Source organism: Giardia intestinalis, chromosome 4, assembly GCF_000002435.2.
Source record: "Giardia intestinalis strain WB C6 chromosome 4, whole genome shotgun sequence".
Classification (NCBI taxonomy): domain Eukaryota; phylum Fornicata; order Diplomonadida; family Hexamitidae; genus Giardia; species Giardia duodenalis.
In genome coordinates this window covers 123,895-145,669 of record NC_051859.1, presented here as the reverse complement: position 1 = coordinate 145,669, position 21,775 = coordinate 123,895, and the positions used below count along the sequence as shown (strand labels likewise).

Here is a 21,775-nt window from a genome sequence, read left to right as displayed (position 1 = left end):
CGGAGGTAATTTTTAATTGCACTAATGGCGTACTCTTTCAACAACCTTTTAACAGATATTCACACGGCTGGAAAGATACATTGTGCCAGTGGAGACATATATACGATAGCACACAATCGCATTCGCTCAATCAACCCCTTTTCCAAAACATCCATCACACTTCCATACGAGGCCAGATACAAGCTCAAGCGGTTCACCATCACGGCCAATGAGCGCTTTATCTTTGCTGTTGATAACCGTAACAACGGATCACTTATTTCCGTTGAGTCTGGCTTGAGTTTGTGCCGTATGGCCTTCGGGTATCCAGTTGAGGCTCTTTGCTTCAATTCTGATGGATCCATTCTAGCTGTATCATCGTCTAGGTCAATTCATGTGTGGGCAACCCCGCTGATGAATCTACGCTCTGGAGTGACTACACTCAGCTCCTCCAAATTCGAGCTAATAACTACCGTGCCATGTGGCATGCGCGTGATGTCTATGCGCTTCACACCTGATGAGCTATTTCTAGTAGTGGCTGGAAACTCCAATAACGTTAAGTGCTACTCGGTGCTCGACCCCACCCATCCTCTTCGCCTAGTACTGAACTACAGCACAGCTCACCTGGGTGGCCACAGTGGAGGGTCCTCTGATGCCTACTGCATCCAGGCAGTGACGGAGGATGCAGCCCAGCGTGGATCCTTGCTTGACATTCGCTCGTTTATAAAGAACCCACAGATGAGTCTGTATGAGTTTATGAAGTTGCAGGTGACAGGGATTGAGTTAGATAGTGAGGACCCTACTCAAACAGAGTTCTCGGAGGGAACAACGTCGCGCATTGCAGACATGATTGATACCTACGTGAACTTGGAGCACGTCGACCTAGAGAGGGCTGCAAAGGGCACCTTGCCTTCATATAGTATAGTGACAGTTTCGAGAAAGGGCTTTCTAAATGTGTGGGCCCCAGGAGCTGGCCACGAAGATGAGGAACATGAGCAAGAATCGAGCGAGGAATCAGGAGCGCCGGAGGCCACAAGTGCCTGGGCCTGGCATCTAATTGAGAAAAGGGACATCCTCAGAGACACGCGGCTTTTATATGACAAGGAGCAGGAGCGGTCCGATACGGATGAAAAGGACGATGAAAGCAAGACTGAGGATGCCAAGAACTTTATCATAGATCATGATGGGAATAAGATATCTATTGATAATCTGGAGACAACAAAGCTACTCGAGAATCCGGTGATTGATTACAATCTCGAACCAGAAAAAGTATACACTGGGTATGATAGAAAGAGAGCAGAGGAGCAGGCATCAGCAATCATCCTATCAGCAGGATTTGAGATAGGAAACAATGACGACCCCCAATCCATTGCACCATCTGCTGGGACTATCGTAGTGGGCTTTGCAGATGGCCACTATAGCCTATATGCATTTGATACCTTGTATTTTAAGCTTGCTATTGAGCGAGAGTCTCTATCGGTGGAGGACGTTCTGCTCTGGAACGAACAGTGCTCGAAGTCAAGCTCCCGTATCTCTCACTTCAAGCACATTCATAATCTCAAAGCCTGCACATACCCTATCACTTCAGCATGTATCTACAAAAACTACTTAATGTTGGCTTGCAGCCACGATCACTCGCTGTGCGTGTTCGATTATCTGGCCGAGACGTTTGTCATCCAGGAGGTACCGCCCCCTCAAACGACCTGTGCAGATGTTTCCGAAAATGGTGAATTTTATGCCATAGGGTGTGTCAATGGAGCCGTGCACGTATATGACCTTGCTTCTGGCTTCTCATATGCTGTTGTAACAAATCACTTAGCGGCTGTGACAAAGGTGCGATTCAGTAAGACAAGCCGCGTGCTGATCTCTGCAGGCGCCGACGGTTTGGTCTTTGCATTTGACTTAACCAAGAAAGTGACATTCCGGAAACTTTCTATTAATACAAGGATAATTGCAAACGATCTGAATGCGCTAACCAATTCAATTAGCCGCGGAATCATTAGGTCTTTCTCTGCCCTGGCGGTAGAGCCTTCCGGGGACATAATAGCAGTGGGATGCTCGGATGGAGACTTTGAGATATATCTATTCCAGCTCCGCACATCTAAGCTCTTGGAAGTTCTGTCTGGCCACACAGGTCCCATAACGTCTCTCAGCTTTTCACCCTTGGGGACAGGAGAGCTTGCAAGCAGTAGCTGGGATGGAACAACGCGTGTATGGAGCACCTTCTCACCGAGTATCCCGTGTGAGATCTTACCCGAGGGTGTGGAGGTGTTGCAAGTCGACTTCACCCCCGACGGGTTGCAGCTCTTGACCTCGACAAGTAACGGAAGGATCACCATATGGAGCGTGGAAGGTGGAGAGCAAACGGGAGTATTTAACGTTGGGAGAGACATACTTGGTGGGTTCAAAGACGATGAACATAGACACTATATGTCAAGCTCTTATGGGAAAGCGTGCAAGAACTTCTGCATCGTGGGTGACTTCCTTATTTGCGCTGGAGACTCCAAGTACATAATCGTGTATTTATACAAGACATGGCCATACACACTTGTGGGAAAGTATCAGATCACCATCGATAAGGGCATAGCTGGTGTTAGAAAGAGAGACATTCTGGATAAGAATACACGTGAGATACTTGACAAGCATATTTCAGACTCCAGTGATGACGAGGCCGGCATGGCCGTCCGCAGCCTTGTGCAATTGACAAAGATACGGGACCGTGAGTCACGGAGAGTCGTTGACTCGCTTCAGGAGGTCACTGGAAAGCGGCTGGAGGCACGAGTGATTGACCTCTGTGTCTCTCCGGATGGAATGCGCTTCTTGGCCCTTACGCCCTTTGGAGCATTGGAGTACACTAGGGAGACTACCAAGTACAACAGGTATATAGACATAGCTGATCTAGGAATTGAGGTGACAGTGGCTACTTCAGCAGGGATCATTTTAGATTGCTACGAGAGAGAGCACGCAAACAGTATCGTGTCCGGCTCTCTTAGAATGGAGAAATTTGATCATAACAACATACCGTGTCTGGCCCATGGGCTTCAGATTGCCATGATTTTGCACAACAAGGAGTTGTTTGAGCTTTACATAACAACCATCTATAAAGCGTCTAAATTAAAAGCCGACATTGAGAGGATCATTTTACACACAATACAGCTTTTAAATTCCAAGCACTATCGGAAATTCATAACAATGTTGGCACAGTTTGTTCGAGAAACTCCATATATTAGCGCTGGCATGGAATGGGCGCAGACCTTTCTGCTCCACACGGTTCCTCTTTTGGAGCAGACGATCAAGAGAGACGCTGGGCTGCGGAATGACCTGAAGCTCCTATCAAAATCTGTCATAAGCCGTTCAGAAGGGCTTGTAAAGTCACTGGGCGAGGCTGTCACAATATTCCAGGGCACAAGCTATATTGGGCAATACGATAGAGACTGTGAGGTCGAAGTCGCCCAAGTCCGCGGCAACGAGCTTCTCCGCCTAGAAAGGGAGTCCGTGCTGGCTCATCGGAAACGCGAAGCTGACGCTGCCGAGGCCGCTCGACGAAGGCACAGATACCAGTTTTGAATAAATAAACCTCCTGTGCTCTTTGCTGAGATGGCAACACTGGTCATCGGGGGCCTGCTGTGGCCTCTTCTTGGAGGCGGGGTCGAGCAGGAGGAAGTCCACAATTGTTGGTCTCCCTTCAGTGAAGTTATCTATGACATCCCAACAGCCAGTATTAGTGTTACAATTACCCCCACCATGCTCATTGCTTGTAAGGTATTCACAGACTCTGTGTCTATGCACTTGAATATTTCTAAGTTCAATGAGACGATCATTGCCTCCGTAAGTGCTTTCAATTATTCCATGGACCAGACAATCACCTTTGCATGTCCACAGACCGACGATGTCGTCCTAAAGCGCTGCATGGAGGCATTCTTCACATCTGAGTATGCATCACTCTGCATTCAAACCGTTCGCTACAGAGCCAACGTCAACTTTGCATCCATATCAGGTAACAGAGAGCATCTAACAAAGTGCTTCTCAGAGACACAATCCTTAGCCACATTTGACTACACAACGGGATCGGGGAATCTCAAGCTCGTTGAGACAGGCCTCTGTGATAATCCAGCTAAACCAGAAGTAGTGTCTGGCACACTGGCTGTGAAAAATGCTGCCGGAAACTTCATTCTAACGACCTCCTTCAATATAAAGCAGCCACCTATTCAGCCCGCAGATCTAACCTTCCCGTTGACGACCATTTCATCTGATCAGCTCACCACGCTCCTCTTGGCAGTTAAAGATCCCTGGGTAAGCGTTCAACTAAACTACACCATTAAGGTAGGTACAGCGAAGGATAAAACAGTGGAAATTCCCTTATCAATGGAGCTTCTTAGTCTTTATAGCTCAGCCAAGGCTTCCTGTACTAGGTCTATCGCGGCATCAATCTACGGAGATAGAATACGTATGCTTGTTGAGGGAGCAAACAACCCTAGCAACCAAGATTGCCAAGTGTTGGCCAACGGGCAACGTGCCTTCAATTGCCATCTGTTCTATACTAATGCCGGTTTAAAAGCCACAATGGAGGGCATCTCACTTTCTGCATTCAACTTCTCAGATACTCAAACGATAGACTTTCAATGTGCCAATGGAGATCTGACGTGCAAGTTGCTTCTTTCCAATGCATTTAGGCTAACCAATTTGGACTCTATGATCCTAATTCTGGAAATAGTAGAGACAGGAAGTAACGGGGATCTTTCGTTCTATTACAAGCAGCAGGTGACCAATAAACAGCTGGGCTGCTGGCAGGACGCATACCTTTCCTTTTCTAGCACAGACATCTGTGTCCACTTTTCCTCCGCTACATCTGACACGTGCCCCATCAGCTTGAAGTATAGCCTACTATACACATTGAGTCTGTCCCTACCCGACCTAGGCACATTCACCCAGAACCACTACTTCTCTTTGGCAAATTACTCTGTGTGCTGGACCTGTAATGACTATGCCACAGTGCAGGTGGAGGGGATTCTATCCTGTAAGTCCGCAGTGAAATCATTTACTTCTTCATACAAACAATCAGAGCGGAATAGGAATATAGGTGCTGTTAGACACTTCACAGAAGCACTTTTCACTGCCACATACCCCATGTCAGGGATCTCCGTCACGATGCCGATCAAACGGCTTGTTTTCTCGGACACATCAATGGTTTACGTCACTGTATTTATAATCATTGCTGTTTTTGTTCTGCTTGCTATTGTCCACCTCGGTTTCGGTTTGAAAAGGATCAGGGTAGAAAACTTGAAGCTGCGAAGAGCAAAGAAAATGCATGCACAGAAGACTTGAGGTGCAGCTTCGCTGTTCCAGATGAGGGCTGCTCTTTGCCTTTGAGTAGGGCGACTTTCAGTCTTGAGATCTACCAGGCCAAGGGCTCTACTTTTTCCTCTAATCTATGTACAGATCTTTTATGCTAAAAGCATTAGCTTGTATACTGTTGTAATGAGAAAGCTTCTATTCAACGAAATGCTCTAGTAGATAAACATATAAATAAATGTTTTCACAATTGTAATTACACAATCAATTGTATCAACAATCTGGATTGTCATCGGCCCAGTGCCTAATGAGGAAGACTAAACTTGCAAGCAGTCTTGGACTAATTCATTGACAAAGGAAAGCATCACTTTATGTCTGTCTGGAATTGTGGCTCAGAAGCACGCACGAAAGGATGCACTGCCAAAGTAATTACGTGAAGAGGCACCGTAAAAATGTACAGAAGAAGCTGGAGAGGTTGCTAGTCAGAGGGCCGGTTGCTGCTATAAGGATTCAGGTATCCAAGGTATCCAGGCAGTAGGCCTCATTATCTGCTATCTTCGTGACACGTTGGCGAACCGGCTATTCGTGGGACTTGAGTTACTAGGAGCTACTAGTGGAGAGGTACCTGATTAGAAACGACGTCTGGCTTTTGCACCACATAGTGTGGCCACCTCCTTCACGAATACTTCAGCTCTTTTGCATGATATTGTCAAGTTGCTAAAGGCACTGAATAGATCTCTTCGTAAATCCACTATGGTTATTATGATTTGTACATAGGTGAAAAGATATCAATTTCTATTTACTCGGCAACAAGATTGAACACCGAGGAAATGGTTACAGTCGTCCCATAGCTTTTGACTAGTAGTAGATTCCGTAGTATTGTGATTCTCGGTTTCAATCTGTATCTCGGCTGATACAAGTCTATAATTAAATTAACACAAAACCTGCCCCTGAATCAAGAAGGCGGGATGTTGGCAACTGATAATGCAATTGGGCAATTACCTGGACTTTCTAGCCTCTCTGATGAGGTGGATGCTTGTTATCCAACAGTATATGAAGACACAAAGGGACTTGTCGATGCCTTTGTTGTTTTCACTTCTTCTTTCTCTGCTCACATTATAGGTCAGGATGGCGCCATTATCTGGAAAGATATAACTACATACGGGATTGATAGCAGTTCTAATCTGAGGATCACCGTCTATACCTCGGAGACTAGTCTTTTCACTTTATCGTTTACTGACGCAGGGGTTTGGTCCACGTGCAAAGAAAAGCTGCTATTCTGTCAGTTATCCACATCTGCTGATGGAGATGGCCCAGGAGGTTTCACTCTGCCCCACAGAAGCACGTCCACACTTTGCAGAACAGAGCTCGCTAATCAGCTGGACTCACACTTAGACTCCCCTACTATCCTGTCAACAGAGACGTCTGCCGCACAGTCTAATGATGCTGGTCGTGCATTTAGCCCAGAGATTCTGTGTCTGTATATGCACACGTCTGTATTCGATGAGTCCTTTAGTCATGTGTTCAGACTCTTCTATGATGTGGTTCTCCTCAATAACAATGTGCTGACTACTCTGATGATGTCACCCATGAAGGAGGACATTCTGGACCGGACTCTTACAAACCTATCTGCACATGCTCTCTATCCCACGCACACTAGACTTCATGCCCACGATCTTATTGGCCTTCTCTCTGTTGTTAACACTTTCGTCTTACGCAATGTGACACTGTCGTATGAACTGCTTTCGCACGACATACGAGTAACAGATTCTCCTGGAGCACACCTCCGTGGACAGACCCCCAAGGACAGCTTTTCAATCGAAGAAACGTCTTACCCTTATCACTCCATCCGATACTTGGACATCCTTCAACAGATTCTCAGCCATCGAGTTATCTCTTTCTCTAGCGCCCATCAATGCGTTATTTTATCAGATGAAAGGCTTGCTGAAAGCATCATAACCGCATTGGTGCTATATTTTGATAGTGTATGTAGCTTTATTGGGATATTTTTCGGTGCACCTGCCCTCGCGCCTCTCAAGCGCTTCTTTAGTACATCAAGCAACGTGGAGCTTAGCGTAGTCCTGAGCACATCACTGTATCAACAACTTCAAGAGATTCTAAAGCTTATCTTTATTGTTCTATCTGGGTGCTTCCCTCGGGGAGTGTCTGAGCATCTGCTGGAGTTTAGTCCCTTTCACGCTGCACCGACATTTGATTACCAGGCTGTTAGTAAGTACTTCCTAACCCATGTACAGAATGGTGACAGCTTAGCCAAATCTTACCCGTCACACAAGGACACTCTTGAGGCCATAGTGTATGCCCATAGAAAACCCATGGATCGAAGGGATATGGTCTATAATCTTCTCTATCTCTCATTCATTATCATTGATACATTTAACCAGGCTGCCACTCTTGATGCATCTATTTCCCAGCTGGTAATCCCCAATTTTAGCGAAAAGGACTCTCGCCTTCTCTTTGGCGGTCTTCTGCATGAGCTAGATGCACAGATTACCATATTTTTCTTATCATTGAGTCTTTATGAATCAGGAAACGATTCGTTGGTTAGAGACTTGCTTTTTGGAAACGTTTCTTGGTTAATATCAACAGAATCAATTGGTCCAGGCTACAATAGGAATATTACTGAGCATGACATGGAACTTTCTGTTGATGCTGTTGTCTATAACGCATCAAGGCGCTTTTGGCTTAATGCTCAACCACTAATCATGTTGCTTCGCACACTTATTTCCATTTTCCAGTCATCGGCGCTATTCCTATTTGAATTTGATCCTGATTTGTGTGTGCACTTTATGAATTGTATCCTTCTTGTCTTTATGGACGAGCATCTTGATCTACTACACCAAGCTATTGCTATAGAAGCTGAACGACATCTAGCACTTAACCAACGAGACTCCAAGGCCAATGACGCCTCCTTGAGGCTCCACATTCTTCTAGTAATGGAGACTTTGCTTCGAGACTTTATTCAGCGAATAAGCTACGTGTTAACAAGTATTCTAGAAGCTTTCACTTCCATTTCCTTGTTGGCAACTTCTCCTCCACTATCTCTCATCCGCCAATCCTGCTATCGGGCTGCTCTGTTGGGCAGTGTCTACTTAGGTAGGCGGGTTGTGCGATTCTATCGCTCTGCACAAGAGTCTCCTCTTACTGCTCCACTCACTACCTACACAAGCACATGCGTGAATAGTATCATTCACATATTCAAGCAATTAACAGATGCCAGCGTGCAAACCTACCTTGATCTGTCGACATATCTAATGCTTACGCAATATCTAGCGGAGTTCTTGAATGATACCACAGAGTCTAGCACTGAATTGACAGCTCTCAAAGACGTCATTGCCAGCGGCCTTGTTTCCATTGTAGTTAGGTTTATACCACAGATTCCTGACGGGCTTACCGAGAATAAGAGAGACTCAATCATGTCTTTATCCTTAGGCCTTGAGATTATTACTGCTCTCGATGTAACGTCATTGCTGACGCGTTCGTCACGGAGAAAGATGGAAGAACAATCCATACTACAAGTAGTAACAACGTGCTGCACTGAACAGGCTAGACTGCTATCTCGATTCATCGCTCTACTACCTCCAATTCTCGAGGCACCTAAGCAAAGCACCTTTCTCCCACCACTTCTCCCGGTGAATACTGAGGCTAGCATGACTATTAATATGCTAGATTTAGACTGTGGTGAAACTCTCAACCAACACCACTTCCATGAGATCATGCACTTGAACTTAGAGGCTCTTCTAATCAATCTAGTAGCCCTCTATGATCATCTGCACATCCAAGATTTTATAGACTCCTTCCTTGACGCTTCAAAAGACAGCATAGTCTATTCCACTGAGATGATGCGCAAGACTAAGCAGGTAAGCATACTGAGTAACTTGGACCCAGAGCTTCACAATAAGATAATAGATTCTGTGGCGCACACAGCACTATGTCTTATTGCTGATGTTTTCCCTTTTCTTACTAAGGAAGACAGGCTCTTTGCAAGTGCAGTGGAGACCCTGTCCCACACCATCTTGGGATTTCTGCTGCTTTCCCTGTATAGACAGCTTGCTGTCGCACGCACAGTAGCGGATTTCTACAGACCAAATGATCTTTTTACATTATATTTTTCTCTTGTTAAGACAGATTGTCTCTACACTCTTTTTTCTCCAGCAGACCTTCGCATACTTTTTGTGGCGATTGATATGCAGAGCATCATTTTCCGCACGCTCAGCAGAAACGTTGATGTTTTGAGAGAGACGACGGCAGCATACAACGTACTCAATCTTGTTATTACAAGGCTGTGTAGAGGCACCCTACTCGCAGGTGATGCTGAGGTATCTGCGTCAATCACGTCCTCCTGCGCATCGCAACCCTATCCACTCTTCCGCAAAGAGAAACGCAATAGTTACCCCATTACTGCAAGAAAGGTATCTCAAAAATCAATTCTGGCTTATCTTGATAATCTCTCTGCCACACTTTCATATGTAGCCCAGCGAGAGCCGTCTTCTGTGGATGCCCAACTGCTTATTCTATCTGCTATAGCCTCCCTTTTTGACTGCATTGCACCCACTAGTGTACTGCAGTCTGAGGTTACCCAGATTGATGAGCTAGTTGACTTACGGATTTATCTTGAGTCTGGCCATGAAGCATACAGTGAAGTACTTTTAGAGGAGGCCAGCAATCTGGTCAAAAATAAAATTATTTTACTCTACATCTTTAAAGAGCCTGATGGCAAGCGATGCAATCCTCTGTTACTCTCTGCTCTCTCCACCGCTATAGAGAGCGCTGATGAGCGGCTCAAAAGGCTCGGGATTTCTCTTCTTTATCGGTGTATGTTTGTGATAGCCCTAAAGGGCATCTCAGGAGAGGAGCTTTTCTCCTTCGCATTCAGCCCCGATGTCTGTGCACATCTGCTTTCTGTATTCACAATTGATACAGCAAAGGAGCTACTAGAGCCTGTGCTGGACGTCTTTGACATTGGCTTGCAATTTCTTTACGAGGTCGAAGCCATGTCAACACAGAAACGAAGAGGACTGACATCACTTGTGCAGTATCAAACCAGTTATCTAAAGATGATCACCACACTGACTGCTCTTATCTCTAGAGACCACCTAAGCATCACTGAGTCATTCTATCTCCGCCTCTCTTCATTCCTCACCAGCCTTATGATTCTCTTCAATCGTCTTAACCTATTCAAAGAGTTTTCGGCCCCGTTTAGTGCCCTTGTCAATGCCTTAATTGAGACAGCTATGCCCGACTATCGACAGATCCTGGGGACAAGTGACCCTTTACCCCTTCTCTTTTCGATAGCAAATACCCTCTACACATATCTTTGCATGTGCATGCATGAGGAGACATTTGCTAAGATGCCAGACAATATCTCGAAGAAGAAGGGCTCCAAACGGCCTTCTGTTACTGCCCATAACATTACACACCTGGCCTTATCCACACCCGTTGACGAAACCTCCAGTGAGAGAGCGGGGACAGTGGTTATTACTGTATGCACGATCCTACTCAATTGCTTCCAGAGCATTTCAGAGACTGCACCCAAAAGTAACGACATCTCGTTCAAAAAAGCCATCTCAATCCTATATAGTCTTTCTCAATTTGGGTTTGCAGAAGCTGATTGCGTGTATATTCTGCTCTACACATATGTTGGAACACTCTCGCACATTGGTCTGCTACAGACGCCTGATAAGGATAAAGAATACGATTTACAAATAAAGTGCGTCGTGCGCATTTTCAAAGCAATCATTAATGTTATCAAGAATCCTTGCCATTCTATGTTTATTGAGGAGTCTTTAACGAATGTTCTGCTCGTTAATGGAAATGATTTTCTGGTCTTCCTTTGTGTCTGTTTGGCTGTTGCTGTCAGAAACCCGGTACTTTACAAATCTCTTATTCAGCCGTATGAGGACTTAGCAAGAGAAAGTGAGGGCAACGCTGCAGTATCACTGTGGCTCTCACTGTTTAGGTTAATAAAGCGTGCCCGCAGTCTTACAGATCTAGTCCGCTCTCTGGCGGATATGAGTCTGGAGGTGCTGCACTGTGTATTCAGTCACCTTGTTCGCAAGCCAGCAGAGCAAACATCAATGTTTACAACTGGGCCTGGAAGATACCTTCTTTCGTTGCTTTTGCACTGCTTCGCCAACAACTCCGAGATGAGTGACAACGAAACGCCGGTATCGTGCACAAACCCAATACAAAAGCCCAATGGGAACCACGCTCAGATGGCAGCCGAGATACTGGCCTTGAGCATGCGTGCTGCACCTACGCAGGTGTCTGCCATCTTGATCAAGAAAAGCACAATGTATATCCTAATATCATCTTTTGAAAAGCTAGTTGCAGCTCTTCTGGAGAATGAGTTGAAGAACGATAGGCATGATTCGTTCAATCAACCAGATGACAATCTAGACAATAGGAGTATGGCGGCTGGGACACTAGGAGAGATCCTATCGATATACGCCGACATGGCTCTACTCCGCGAATGTTCTAACATATTCCGTGAGTCAAATAATCATTTGCTAGTGCTGATTGCAGAGTTTCTTCAGCAGCTAACTCAGTACTATAAAAGATGCTTGGCAGGCAATCAAGAGAGTTCCATCCACGCGCCACTTCAAGCCAAAGTGGAGAAGTGTATGACTTTGGCGGTCCTCACTCTCCGCAACGTCGTTATCACAGCAGAGGATCTATCTTACATAACAATGAACATCAAAGAAACTAAAGCTTACGTGCTTATTAGCGGGATGTACGAGTATATAACTCTGCATACAAACCCGGGAGCAGACATGGCAGGGCTCCCCGCAGCTACGGAATACTTAACAATAATAATCATGCACTTAATCACTCAAGCTGAGGACGCGGGCGCAGACCACCACGCTATAACATTGGTAAAAAGGTATGCATTGCAATTGGAGCAAAAAATGCAAAGCACACTGCAAAAGGATATTTGTGTGGAGGAATGCTCCGCACTGCTTGGAGCACTGAACATGCTACCCTAGTGATGAGCATATTCTAGGGGCTATGCCTTAGGAATTACCTCGTCGAGAGACTCAATCTGGAATAACTGATCCAGATCTCTCCCCATCACAAGAACTTTGTTGTTATAGTAATGTTGAATCAACGAACGCCAAGTACTATCAATGGCGAGAGCAGTTGCGTTGCCAACTATTATGAGCGCGCAGCGGCAGCGTGTCAGACCGACATTAAGCCTTCTTTGATCCTTCAAAAATCCTATATGTTTATCAACCGATCTGACAGTACTAAAGATGATTACCTCCTTTTCGTGGCCTTGAAACGCATCAACACTGTTGACGAAAACCTCTGAATACCCAGCGTCCTTGAGCTGCATCTCTATCTGACACTTCTGATAGTCATAAGGGGTCACTATACCAATGTCACTCTGCTTTAATTCGTAGCATTTTAGTAGCTGGTCAACAATGGCTTCTACGCACAGAATCTCAGTATCGTTACGAAGAGATGTACCGTGGCCTATCTCATGTGTTCCTTGAACGTGCCAAAAGAATGACGGAGTTGAGGGAATGGGCCACGGGAACGAGTCAATTGATAAGGGCTTGGGGATGAGCTGCCTGTCCGCCTGTGTGACTCCATTCTGTAGCATTCCATTGTAGAATGTGTTAGATGGAAAGGCTGATAAAGCCGGATGCATACGATACTGCACTGTTAAGGAATGCGGTTCAATCCCGGCTCGCTGGAGCCTTTCGTAAAGCGACAGATCAAGTTTAGAGTGTCTCGCAATGTTCGTTGCTACAATCGGCCCAAGCTGCTTGTGATCTCCCATAAGGACGATGTGTGAACAGCCGTGGCCTATGGCGCAGAGGGTGTCTGGCTCGATAGCTTGGGTTGACTCATCGACGATGAGTGACGAGAAGTGAACGCGAGATAGATGATTGTCGTATGACGTGCTGCAAGTGCAGACAACAACTTTGGCGGATGAAATAATTATGTTTTCTATCTCAAACATTGCCTTGGATATCTCTTCCTCCGCAGACTGCTTTAGAGCAACGTCGATATTCTCCTTCTTCTTCATCTGCAGGTAGTTGTACACTTCGTTAAACTGTTTGACAGGAATCTCATCTAACATGTTCTCGTAGATTAGGCGCGCTTCTTTGCTAGGTGTAAAATCGGATGGAGCGTCATCACCCAAGGTCAGCTTGAGGATCTCCTCGAACAGTACATGAAGGCACACTCTGTCTGCATACGTATTCGGCGACTCTTCATATTCTGCCAAGCGCTGTCGCGCAAGGCTCACAACCCTCACAACAGGTAGGCCGAAGGGTTCCAGTGCAAGAGTTAAACTTTCAGCAGCCGTGTTTGAGGGACAGCAGATAAGCACAGGTACTGGCGTGGCCTGACGAAAAGAGCCTGAATCGTGGTCTAATGACCCGTATACCTTGCTGAAGAGCCAAGCAAGGCACGCGCCAATGAAGGTCTTTCCACAACCCGGAGGGCCTTGTACTAGCGTAATAGGTCGAGAAAGAACATACTGGATAACATCCTTCTGTGAAAAGTTCAAGGTCACCTTTTCCTCTAGTGTGTCCAGAAAAGCCGACAACTCACTAATCAAGCGTTCAGTGTCAGCTTTGGATCTTAGAGTTTTCGGCATGAGACAGCTTGCACGCTTAAGAACCTCGTTGATATCAAAATCCTCGGAAGAGCGCACCTTAACGCCCTTGGTTAGATGAGCAAAGTTGTTTGCATACTTCTCAATCAAGCCTGGGTCTAGATTGTCCTCTTCCATCGCTTTATACGGTGTATTCCAGGGCAACGTAGAGAGCTTCTTCTTTTGGTTAGTCGCAGCAAAGGACAAGATTTGAAATGCATCTATCCCCTCGCGGCAGAAAGAACTAGAGCCTGAAGAGCTTTGAAGTCCCTTAGTAGAGCGCGAGTTGCCTCGGCTTTCAATGAGCATCTGCTCATTACGATCCAGCTCTGCAGTAACATCCATGTTAAGTTGCTTAAATTGCTCCTCGAGATTGAAAAACTTGTGGACGATAAGGGGATCGGAGTTGGCCGAATATTTATCCTGGGGAATGACATCCTTGACTGCTTTTCTGTCAGTTGTCCTTGTCTTAATGCCGTCCAACACCTCCCCGTATCTGGTGACAACTCCCTGCTTATAAAGGTCCATAAACGCATGTGCCATGCGGTAGTCCGCTAGGAGAATAAAGCGGATAAAACAGTCAAAAGAAGTCAGTCGAACTCTCTCACTGGAAGAGTCCACGAAGTCTTCGGAAGACAAATTCAACACACGGGTCCACTTCTTAGAGGTAAGATAACTCCATACAGACGGGTTGTAAGCACACAATCGCGCAATGGCAGAAACGTGTCGCTTATACGTTGCATCGTTGTCGCACTTTACAATTTCATACTGCAAATTTGGTTTAGAAATAAAGTGAGAGTGCTTGTAAGAGGCGGGAGACGCAATGTCGGTAAACTTGAGATCGATAGCCATTTCGCTGGTGAGGGGTTCTACCACATCCTCCTTCACCATAAGTTCATAGTTGACGCAGTTATATGGCATAGAAGTCTGCAACTCCGAATTCTGGTGAACAAAAAAGGCGACATTGTCACCGTTGACAGACGTACATAAGAGCGGAATCTCTAGTATGCCATTATATAGGGTAAAGCCCTTCGGGTTCTCACCCTGATAATCGATAATTCTCAAAATAAAGTTCTCTCCTTTATAGATCTTGATGTCCATAGAGATATCTTGTATGGGAATTAGCACCTCCCACATCGCACCACAGATGGTAGCGAGGCCGCTTTTGTCAAAGTTATTGACAGACCATCGCCCTCGAAGACATCTGAACTGCACGCCCTTCACTGGCACCTGGTTCTTCTCTAGCTGATCGCGGGTGATCAGACGCTCTAGGGCCAAAATCGGGAGCATGTAGTGGAAATAATGTAGCTTTCTTCTGCAGTAGAAGTGAGAAAGAATGTGGCAACGATCAGTCTTCGAAACAAACGTCCTGACGTGAGTGCTCTTGTCGCGAGGAATGGCGAAGTCAAAGCCGGGGAGTAGGCCATCAATAATAGCCCACATAACCATTGCAGGACATCCTCTAGCCGTGACAGCCTCTAGTGTCTGAGGCTCCATGTTGTAGGGAATGGCCAGTACTATGCTCGCCAGAATCTCCTGGCGCGCTGTCTCATCATCGATGCATGACTTCTTGATAATGCGTCTGCGATTGCGGGTTGCATCTGATTGCTTGGTCAGCCTCTCCAGGGCAGTGTCTGTCACGACGGGTACATCCTCATCAACTAGCTTCAAATGGTCGTTAACTTTGCTTGCCGCTCTATCCTCTATCATTTCTAAAAATGTCTGACGCTCGTGCGGTTGGGCTTCCATAGGAGAGAGTGATGAAAAGAGATTTGACCTGTAAGTGTCCATTGTAAACAGGAGATCGTCGTTCAAAATGTCATGCACAGAGGGAACGATGCTATCCTTCGACGTCATCTCTGTGCTAGGCAGGGGAGTGTAATAACTTTCAACGCCCGTGAAGGTGCAATCTCCAACATTAGGCTCATCACCTTGGTTTTCGGCCTCCTCGTGTCCAGGAAAGAAGCGGGAATCTATGTGTGTGGAAATTATGGGACGCCACGCGGAGGTATCATGGGTCTGGTCGTGGTACATCCGGCAGTTCACACAGCATATTATCCCGGAGCATGCGTCGGCTTTTGTCGGAAGGAAGCCCAAACTGGTTATTCCCTTGGTCTCACAGTCGTTACAATAGAGTACATCTGAGGGGATATAGAATTCGGAGACAGGCTCTATGTGATCGTGACCTGTGAGCTGCAAATGCCGTACTATATGGCTCGTTTTGTGGTCAAAGTTGTTGCAATAGACCTCTCTGCATGCCCCACATCTTACGAGGGGTTCTGCCAACGAGCCGCACAATGCACAAGGCTCCATAGTGATTTACTTTTAAAATGCAATTAGATGGATGCGTACCCTACACTACCCTACGCGATGGGAATTCCGCGGACCTCGAAGTCCGGACCCTCAGCCTGGCCCGCGTCTGTCCACGATTCTATGTCCTCCAGCCGTGCCTCAACTTGACCTATGAGCTTTTCAAGGCAATCGTATGCTGTGATTAGCGGGCCTTCTTTTGCTCTCAATTGAAGTGTGTCAGCGAACCCGTACACTTCTTCTATAACTCCTAATAGCTTAATATGCTGTGGGACCAGTGCATCTGCTGCTTGCTTCAACCTTTGTAGCGCATCGTCGGAGGGGTTCTCGGACGCGCTTCTTTTGATAGGAGGAGGCGCCATCCTCTCCAACTTCTGTAGTAAGTATGCGTTACACAGGCATATGGGCTCGAACATCGCTATAACCACATTGTAGGAGTGTTGGGTTTCAAGCCGGACCCATGTACGGAGTAAGCTCAGAACCATATCTACAAGTCCTGTCTCTGTAAATGGAGAGTGGCTAAGGATTGCCTCTACCTGCACAACAACGGAACCCCCGAAGCAGTGGTTGCAGATCTTAGTGCTCTGCATGAGTGCAAGATAGGCGTGCTTTAGGTGCAAAATGGGAGCTGTATCACGATAAAACGGAAGTATGACAGACACATCATCATACGCAAATGTTAAATCAGCGAGTATTTCTGTCAGTTGCTGGGTCAACTTGGCTCTAGCACACGTTTGAGGCTCCTTGAGTACTCTTGCTTCTACTCCGTTGAGAAGAAGGAGGGCATCATGTACTTGTTTTGCATACACCTGAAGGGCCTGAAGAAGACTGGGGCTGGGAGCCTTCCAAGCTGTGCATGTACCTGCTTCACACACAAGATGCCCATCCTTCAAGGCAGCGTGAGAGGCGCATGCTTTATTAACCAGAGCGCACGTAGGAAGTAAAAACAGATGACCCAGGAGACTTGTATCGGGCGAGAATTGCGTAAGTATGTCGCGGAGAGAAGGCTCCAAAGGAGATGTTCCCAGCTCGAAGAATGATGGCAAACAGGGAGGAAGAACCTCTGGCTTATTTTCCTTCAGTGTCACGCTTGTTGGACTGTTCTGAATAAAGCTGTTTGAGCTTGAGAGCGATAAAGAATACCTGATAGGTGGAACATTAACGGAGTTGAAACAGAGGCCTAAGCACGAGTATTGCACATGTTGTGCCTCGCATCCATCTAGTAAGAAGAGTATATGAGCGTAGGGAACGAATGGGAGTAGCCACGTGAGCCTGGGACAAACCTTCTGTTGGACACGGATAAAGACAGATAAAGAGATCACTTTGATGGAATTACGGATCACATCCAGTAATGCTGGGCTGCTCCTTTGTATGTCCTCTATGTTCAAGCGTGAACGTATGCGCAAAGGGTCCGGGGCACTCTGTGTAACAAGAATATGGGTGAGGATCTTCCGTATCAACAAAAAGAACGTTTGTGATAACGAAGACGGCAGCGCCGAGACTTCATTCATGAAAATAGTGCATAAATCCGGTGGGACGGTGCGGTCCAACCTGCAAAGGTGCCTGTGGATCGCCCAGTCCTGAGCCTGGCAGCCCGGAGAGCAGTACACGCTAGACTTGCACGCAGCGCACCGCATGGACTTCGGGGCCTGCTGGAGGCAGCACTCGCAGCACCTGGGAGACGCAGAGGCCGAAACCCGCATGGTCAGACCGGCAATATGTCAAAAAATGGCTGGTCTCCTGTCCGCCCTCTGTTTGCAGAGCGATGAATGGGCCCTCAAAGAAGGGTGCCGAAGGGTATCCAAAAACATTTACTAAGCGCCGCAGGGTTCTCTTCTCTCCCTCCACCTGTAGCTGGTCTCTTAGTCCCTGGACGTCAGCATATCTCTGCTGCCTCCAAAACCAGAACCCCTTCTCCTCTGAAAGACTAGCCACCAAATCAGAACGCCAATCAAGACAAGCACGACCACGCTGACTCCGACTCCGATCCCAATGGACGCCTTGTTGGAAAGCCTTCCAGTGTCCTGAGAGTCCTTTCTCACGCACGCGTTGCCTGAAAGGACCGAGTCCTCGTTGCACACATACCTGCCCCAGAATTCGACAGCGTTCTCCGGGGCGATCGTCGTGCACGAGCGTTTGTCGAGGCCCACAAGGCTGGTCCCGCGGCATAGACTGCACAAAATTGACTTGTCAATAAGATGGCATGTGACGCAGTCGTTGATGTTGCACGGGAGGCACTCCATGGTGTCATGATTGGCGTAATATCCGTCCTTGCAGTCGTTACGGCTCACGCAGGTGCCGTAAGAGGTTGTCCCCTCCTTCTTGAGGTACTTGTTCGAATGACACGACAGGCACTGCGTCTTTTGGCCCTTCACGCAAGTCTCACAGTTGGAGTTGCAGTCTACAAGCTCGCCCTTACTGTTGATGTTGTACTCGTCCGTGGTGTCCACACACTTTCCGCCGTCAGCTCGCTTGCACACAAACCGGCCTGGGTATTTGCTGACCTGGTAGCAGCCGCCCCCCATCAGGAAGTAGCCTGACGAGCACTGCTGGCACGCCCCATCGGATTGCCGCAAACAAGCAGACGCCCTGGCATTGCTCGCCGGTGTACACGCGCCATTCAGGGGGTACTGGGCGGAATCTTTGCATTTAGAGCAGTATTTCGTCTGGTCGACCTCCAGACCACAGGCTTCGCAAGTGCTGTCTGGCGTGCAGCCGGCCTTGCACGTCCCTGTAGTCCCGTCGCCATTGTATGCAAGTGCCTGGCCGGAGGGACACAACGTACAGGAATTCGCCTCCTGGTTATTGCACCTCAAACATGAGCTTGCGCACGCAGAGCACTGCTCGCCGCTCCTGTAGTACTTGTCCATGCACTCGCATCTGCATCCTCTTTTGGAGCTCCCAGGGCATTTGCGCTGCCTGTGATCCCCATTGCAGTTGGTCTCAGTAATACATGACATCCCATCAAAGGCTAGCGTGTCATACTCACAATCGTAGCAGATGACCTTCTTTTCTGTATTGTTGTAGCGACAGCGCGAGCAACCCTGGATTCCACCAGCAGACGTGTTACTGCACGGGTAGGCCATGTGATAGTCTGGGAGCTTGAAGACGCCGTAATCTCCCGTGTTCCAAGCGTCGCATTCTGCCCTATCGTTGACCTTGGTGCAGATCTGGGACCCGATGTAGTCACTCATGTTGTAGCAACCCCCGTTGAACAGGAACGTGTTGTAGTTGACCCCGCTCCTTGTGCAGTTGGTACAGCTACCATCCGTGTTAGGATACGGGTTGCACTTTGGTTCGAGCAAGCCCTTTATGCACCGCCCGTCCATTGGGACCTCCCCTTTAATGGCGCACTTCTTGCAGGCAGTGATGTTAATTACTTGGAACTGGTTTTCGGTGGTGCATATCTTCTGTGCAACGGTTTCTGTCTTTGTGTAGCACCCTCCGTTGTGCTGAATGTGAGTCATGTAACAGTTTGAGCAGGCCCCGTCGGCGCACAAGTGCCTGCTCGGCTCTTTGCATACTCCGTCTATCGGGCCATACTTCTCATTCTGGCACCAGTTGCACTCTGCAGATGTCTCTCCGGTGAGCGGAGGCAGGCAGTACCTGCAGCCATCGACGCCTTTATATGAGCCGAAGCCGACGTTGTCGTAGCACAATATGCACCGTTCCGCCGCACTGTCGTCGGGGTTTGTAAACAGAAACTTTGATCCTTGTCTGCACTCCGTACACTTGCCACTCTCTGCTTTGCTACAAACAAGGTTTCCCGGAACCTTGTCTATAGCGTAACAGCTGCCGTAGAAGAGGAAGGCGGTATCCTTGCACGAGGTGCAAAATCCAGTGCCACTAGAATGCTCGCATCCATATAAACTAACACTGGAATCAGTAGTGTCCTTACAAATCCCGTCGATAGGGACTTTTCCGCCAACGCACTCGCGGCACAGTTCGGTGCCGCTGACCGTTATACACTTCTTGGTCGCGCATGTGTCCTTTTGCGCCGCAGTCGTACACTCCTGTCCGAAGACGTCGGCGGTAGAGCTGACTACGGCCCCCAAAAATAGCAGGCCTAGCATGGCTTTATTTATTTGCTCATCTTATGGTCAGACGGCACCATGCGCGCGGGAATCCTCTGGTGGCGCTGTCGGTCTAGAGATAGACGTATGTACAGCCCCGAACGCGTATCGTTTAAAATGTTGTCTGTGATCACGTATCTCTTAGCTGGGCTTGGGGTGGCCCTCTCCAAGCCCCTTCTCTCCAGAAGGGAGTTACAGGAGATCCGCGCCCTGCAACCACCCTGGACCGCTGGGATCTCCGACCGGCTTGTGGGCCTCTCCGAGGACGACCTGCGCGCCATGTTCCCTCGCCATGGCCAGCCCACCCGTCCGTCCGCAGAGTGTCCGCGCGCTGAACCATCAGGACCCATTCCCGACGCGTTTGACCTCCGCGAAGAGTACCCGCAGTGCATCACCCCGGTCTATGACCAAGGCTACTGCGGCGCCTGTTGGGCGTTCTCGGCGACTGGGGCGTTCGGTGACCGACGATGCATGCAGTGGCTTGACCCTGTTGGCGTGCCCTACTCACAGCAGTACACGGTCTCGTGTGATGACTTGGATCTCGGGTGCGCTGGAGGGACTTCGTTCAATGTTTGGACCTTCCTTACGGAGCACGGTACCACGACTCTCGAGTGTGTCCGCTACACAGACGCCGATAAGGACCTCTCGTCTCCATGCCCCGCATTATGCGACGATGGGTCCGAGATTCAACTCGTCAAGGCCGACGGCTGCCTCGACTACAGCGGCAACGTGACCGCCATCATGCAGACCCTCGCCAACGACGGGCCTGTGCAGGCAGTCATGAGCGTCTATCGTGACTTCCTTTACTACCGAGGAGGCGTCTACAAGCACGTCTACGGGATCCAGATCTCCAGCCATGCGGTTGAGATCATCGGCTACGGGACGACTGACGACGAGGAGCGCATCCCGTACTGGATCGTGAAGAACTCTCTCGGACCCAACTGGGGCGAGGAGGGCTACTTCAACATAGTCCGCGGGTCGAACGAGTGCGACATCGAGAGCGCCGTGTATAGCGGGCTCTTCCTCTCCTCTAAGTGAATTGCGAACCATATCTCGACAGTCCGTCTTGAGGGAGCACCCGGCGGGATCCGTCGATGACGCGTTTACTACCTAAGTGGATGCCACTTACGCCTTCCCCCGGCAGATGAACCACCAGTAGAGGAATCCGACGAGGCCTCCTACAACGACGATGACAGCCACAGAGATGCCAGCGATGGCGCCCGTGGAGAGCCTGACATCCGTACTCACACAAGAGGTTCCATTGGTGTCTGGGCTGTACCCGCTGCTGCATGCATAGGCACTAGCTGGGTTCTCGGCAGAGTTCTCAGGACAAGCGTCCATGCACGAGGTCTTCCCGGGACTCACCTTCTTGTCAGCACTGCATGCGTCACACACGCCATTCTCACTACAGTTACTACATCTGTCTGTGGAGCATGTGAAGCACCTTGTCCCCGTTCATCCGCCTTACTTCAAGCATGAGGATTAACTCGTGTACGTT

At 48.1% G+C, this 21,775-nt stretch overlaps 7 protein-coding genes and 1 pseudogene across 7 annotated transcripts; 4 read left to right on the top strand and 4 right to left on the bottom strand.

Annotated features, from left to right (window-relative positions):
* Positions 1–24: 24 nt before the first annotated feature.
* Positions 25–3,543, top strand: GL50803_0094653 (WD40 repeat protein; the record flags this gene model as incomplete). The annotated part of the gene is made up of 1 exon (XM_001707224.1): positions 25–3,543. The coding sequence occupies one exon, from the start codon at positions 25–27 to the stop codon at positions 3,541–3,543; it is 3,519 nt and encodes a 1,172-aa protein (XP_001707276.1).
* Positions 3,544–3,573: 30 nt separating this feature from the next.
* On the top strand, positions 3,574–5,301 carry GL50803_0013455 (uncharacterized protein; the record flags this gene model as incomplete). Its single annotated transcript, XM_001707226.1, has 1 exon — positions 3,574–5,301. The coding sequence occupies one exon, from the start codon at positions 3,574–3,576 to the stop codon at positions 5,299–5,301; it is 1,728 nt and encodes a 575-aa protein (XP_001707278.1).
* A 935-nt stretch (positions 5,302–6,236) lies between these two features.
* Positions 6,237–12,272, top strand: GL50803_0094646 (uncharacterized protein; the record flags this gene model as incomplete). Its single annotated transcript, XM_038046417.1, has 1 exon — positions 6,237–12,272. One exon carries the CDS (start codon positions 6,237–6,239, stop codon positions 12,270–12,272), a length of 6,036 nt encoding a protein of 2,011 aa, XP_037901900.1.
* A 20-nt stretch (positions 12,273–12,292) lies between these two features.
* GL50803_0013452 (Regulator of nonsense transcripts 1-like protein) lies at positions 12,293–16,207 on the bottom strand (the record flags this gene model as incomplete). Its single annotated transcript, XM_001707228.1, has 1 exon — positions 12,293–16,207. The coding sequence occupies one exon, from the start codon at positions 16,205–16,207 to the stop codon at positions 12,293–12,295; it is 3,915 nt and encodes a 1,304-aa protein (XP_001707280.1).
* A 50-nt stretch (positions 16,208–16,257) lies between these two features.
* On the bottom strand, positions 16,258–17,907 carry GL50803_0017492 (MYND finger domain-containing protein; the record flags this gene model as incomplete). The annotated part of the gene is made up of 1 exon (XM_001707229.1): positions 16,258–17,907. The coding sequence occupies one exon, from the start codon at positions 17,905–17,907 to the stop codon at positions 16,258–16,260; it is 1,650 nt and encodes a 549-aa protein (XP_001707281.1).
* A 159-nt stretch (positions 17,908–18,066) lies between these two features.
* Positions 18,067–20,277, bottom strand: GL50803_00103454 (High cysteine membrane protein Group 1; the record flags this gene model as incomplete). Its single annotated transcript, XM_001707230.2, has 1 exon — positions 18,067–20,277. One exon carries the CDS (start codon positions 20,275–20,277, stop codon positions 18,067–18,069), a length of 2,211 nt encoding a protein of 736 aa, XP_001707282.1.
* A 117-nt stretch (positions 20,278–20,394) lies between these two features.
* GL50803_0015564 (Cathepsin B) lies at positions 20,395–21,315 on the top strand (the record flags this gene model as incomplete). The annotated part of the gene is made up of 1 exon (XM_001707231.2): positions 20,395–21,315. The coding sequence occupies one exon, from the start codon at positions 20,395–20,397 to the stop codon at positions 21,313–21,315; it is 921 nt and encodes a 306-aa protein (XP_001707283.2).
* Positions 21,316–21,402: 87 nt separating this feature from the next.
* GL50803_0029744 (pVSP) lies at positions 21,403–21,732 on the bottom strand (annotated as a pseudogene; the record flags this gene model as incomplete).
* Positions 21,733–21,775: the final 43 nt, after the last annotated feature.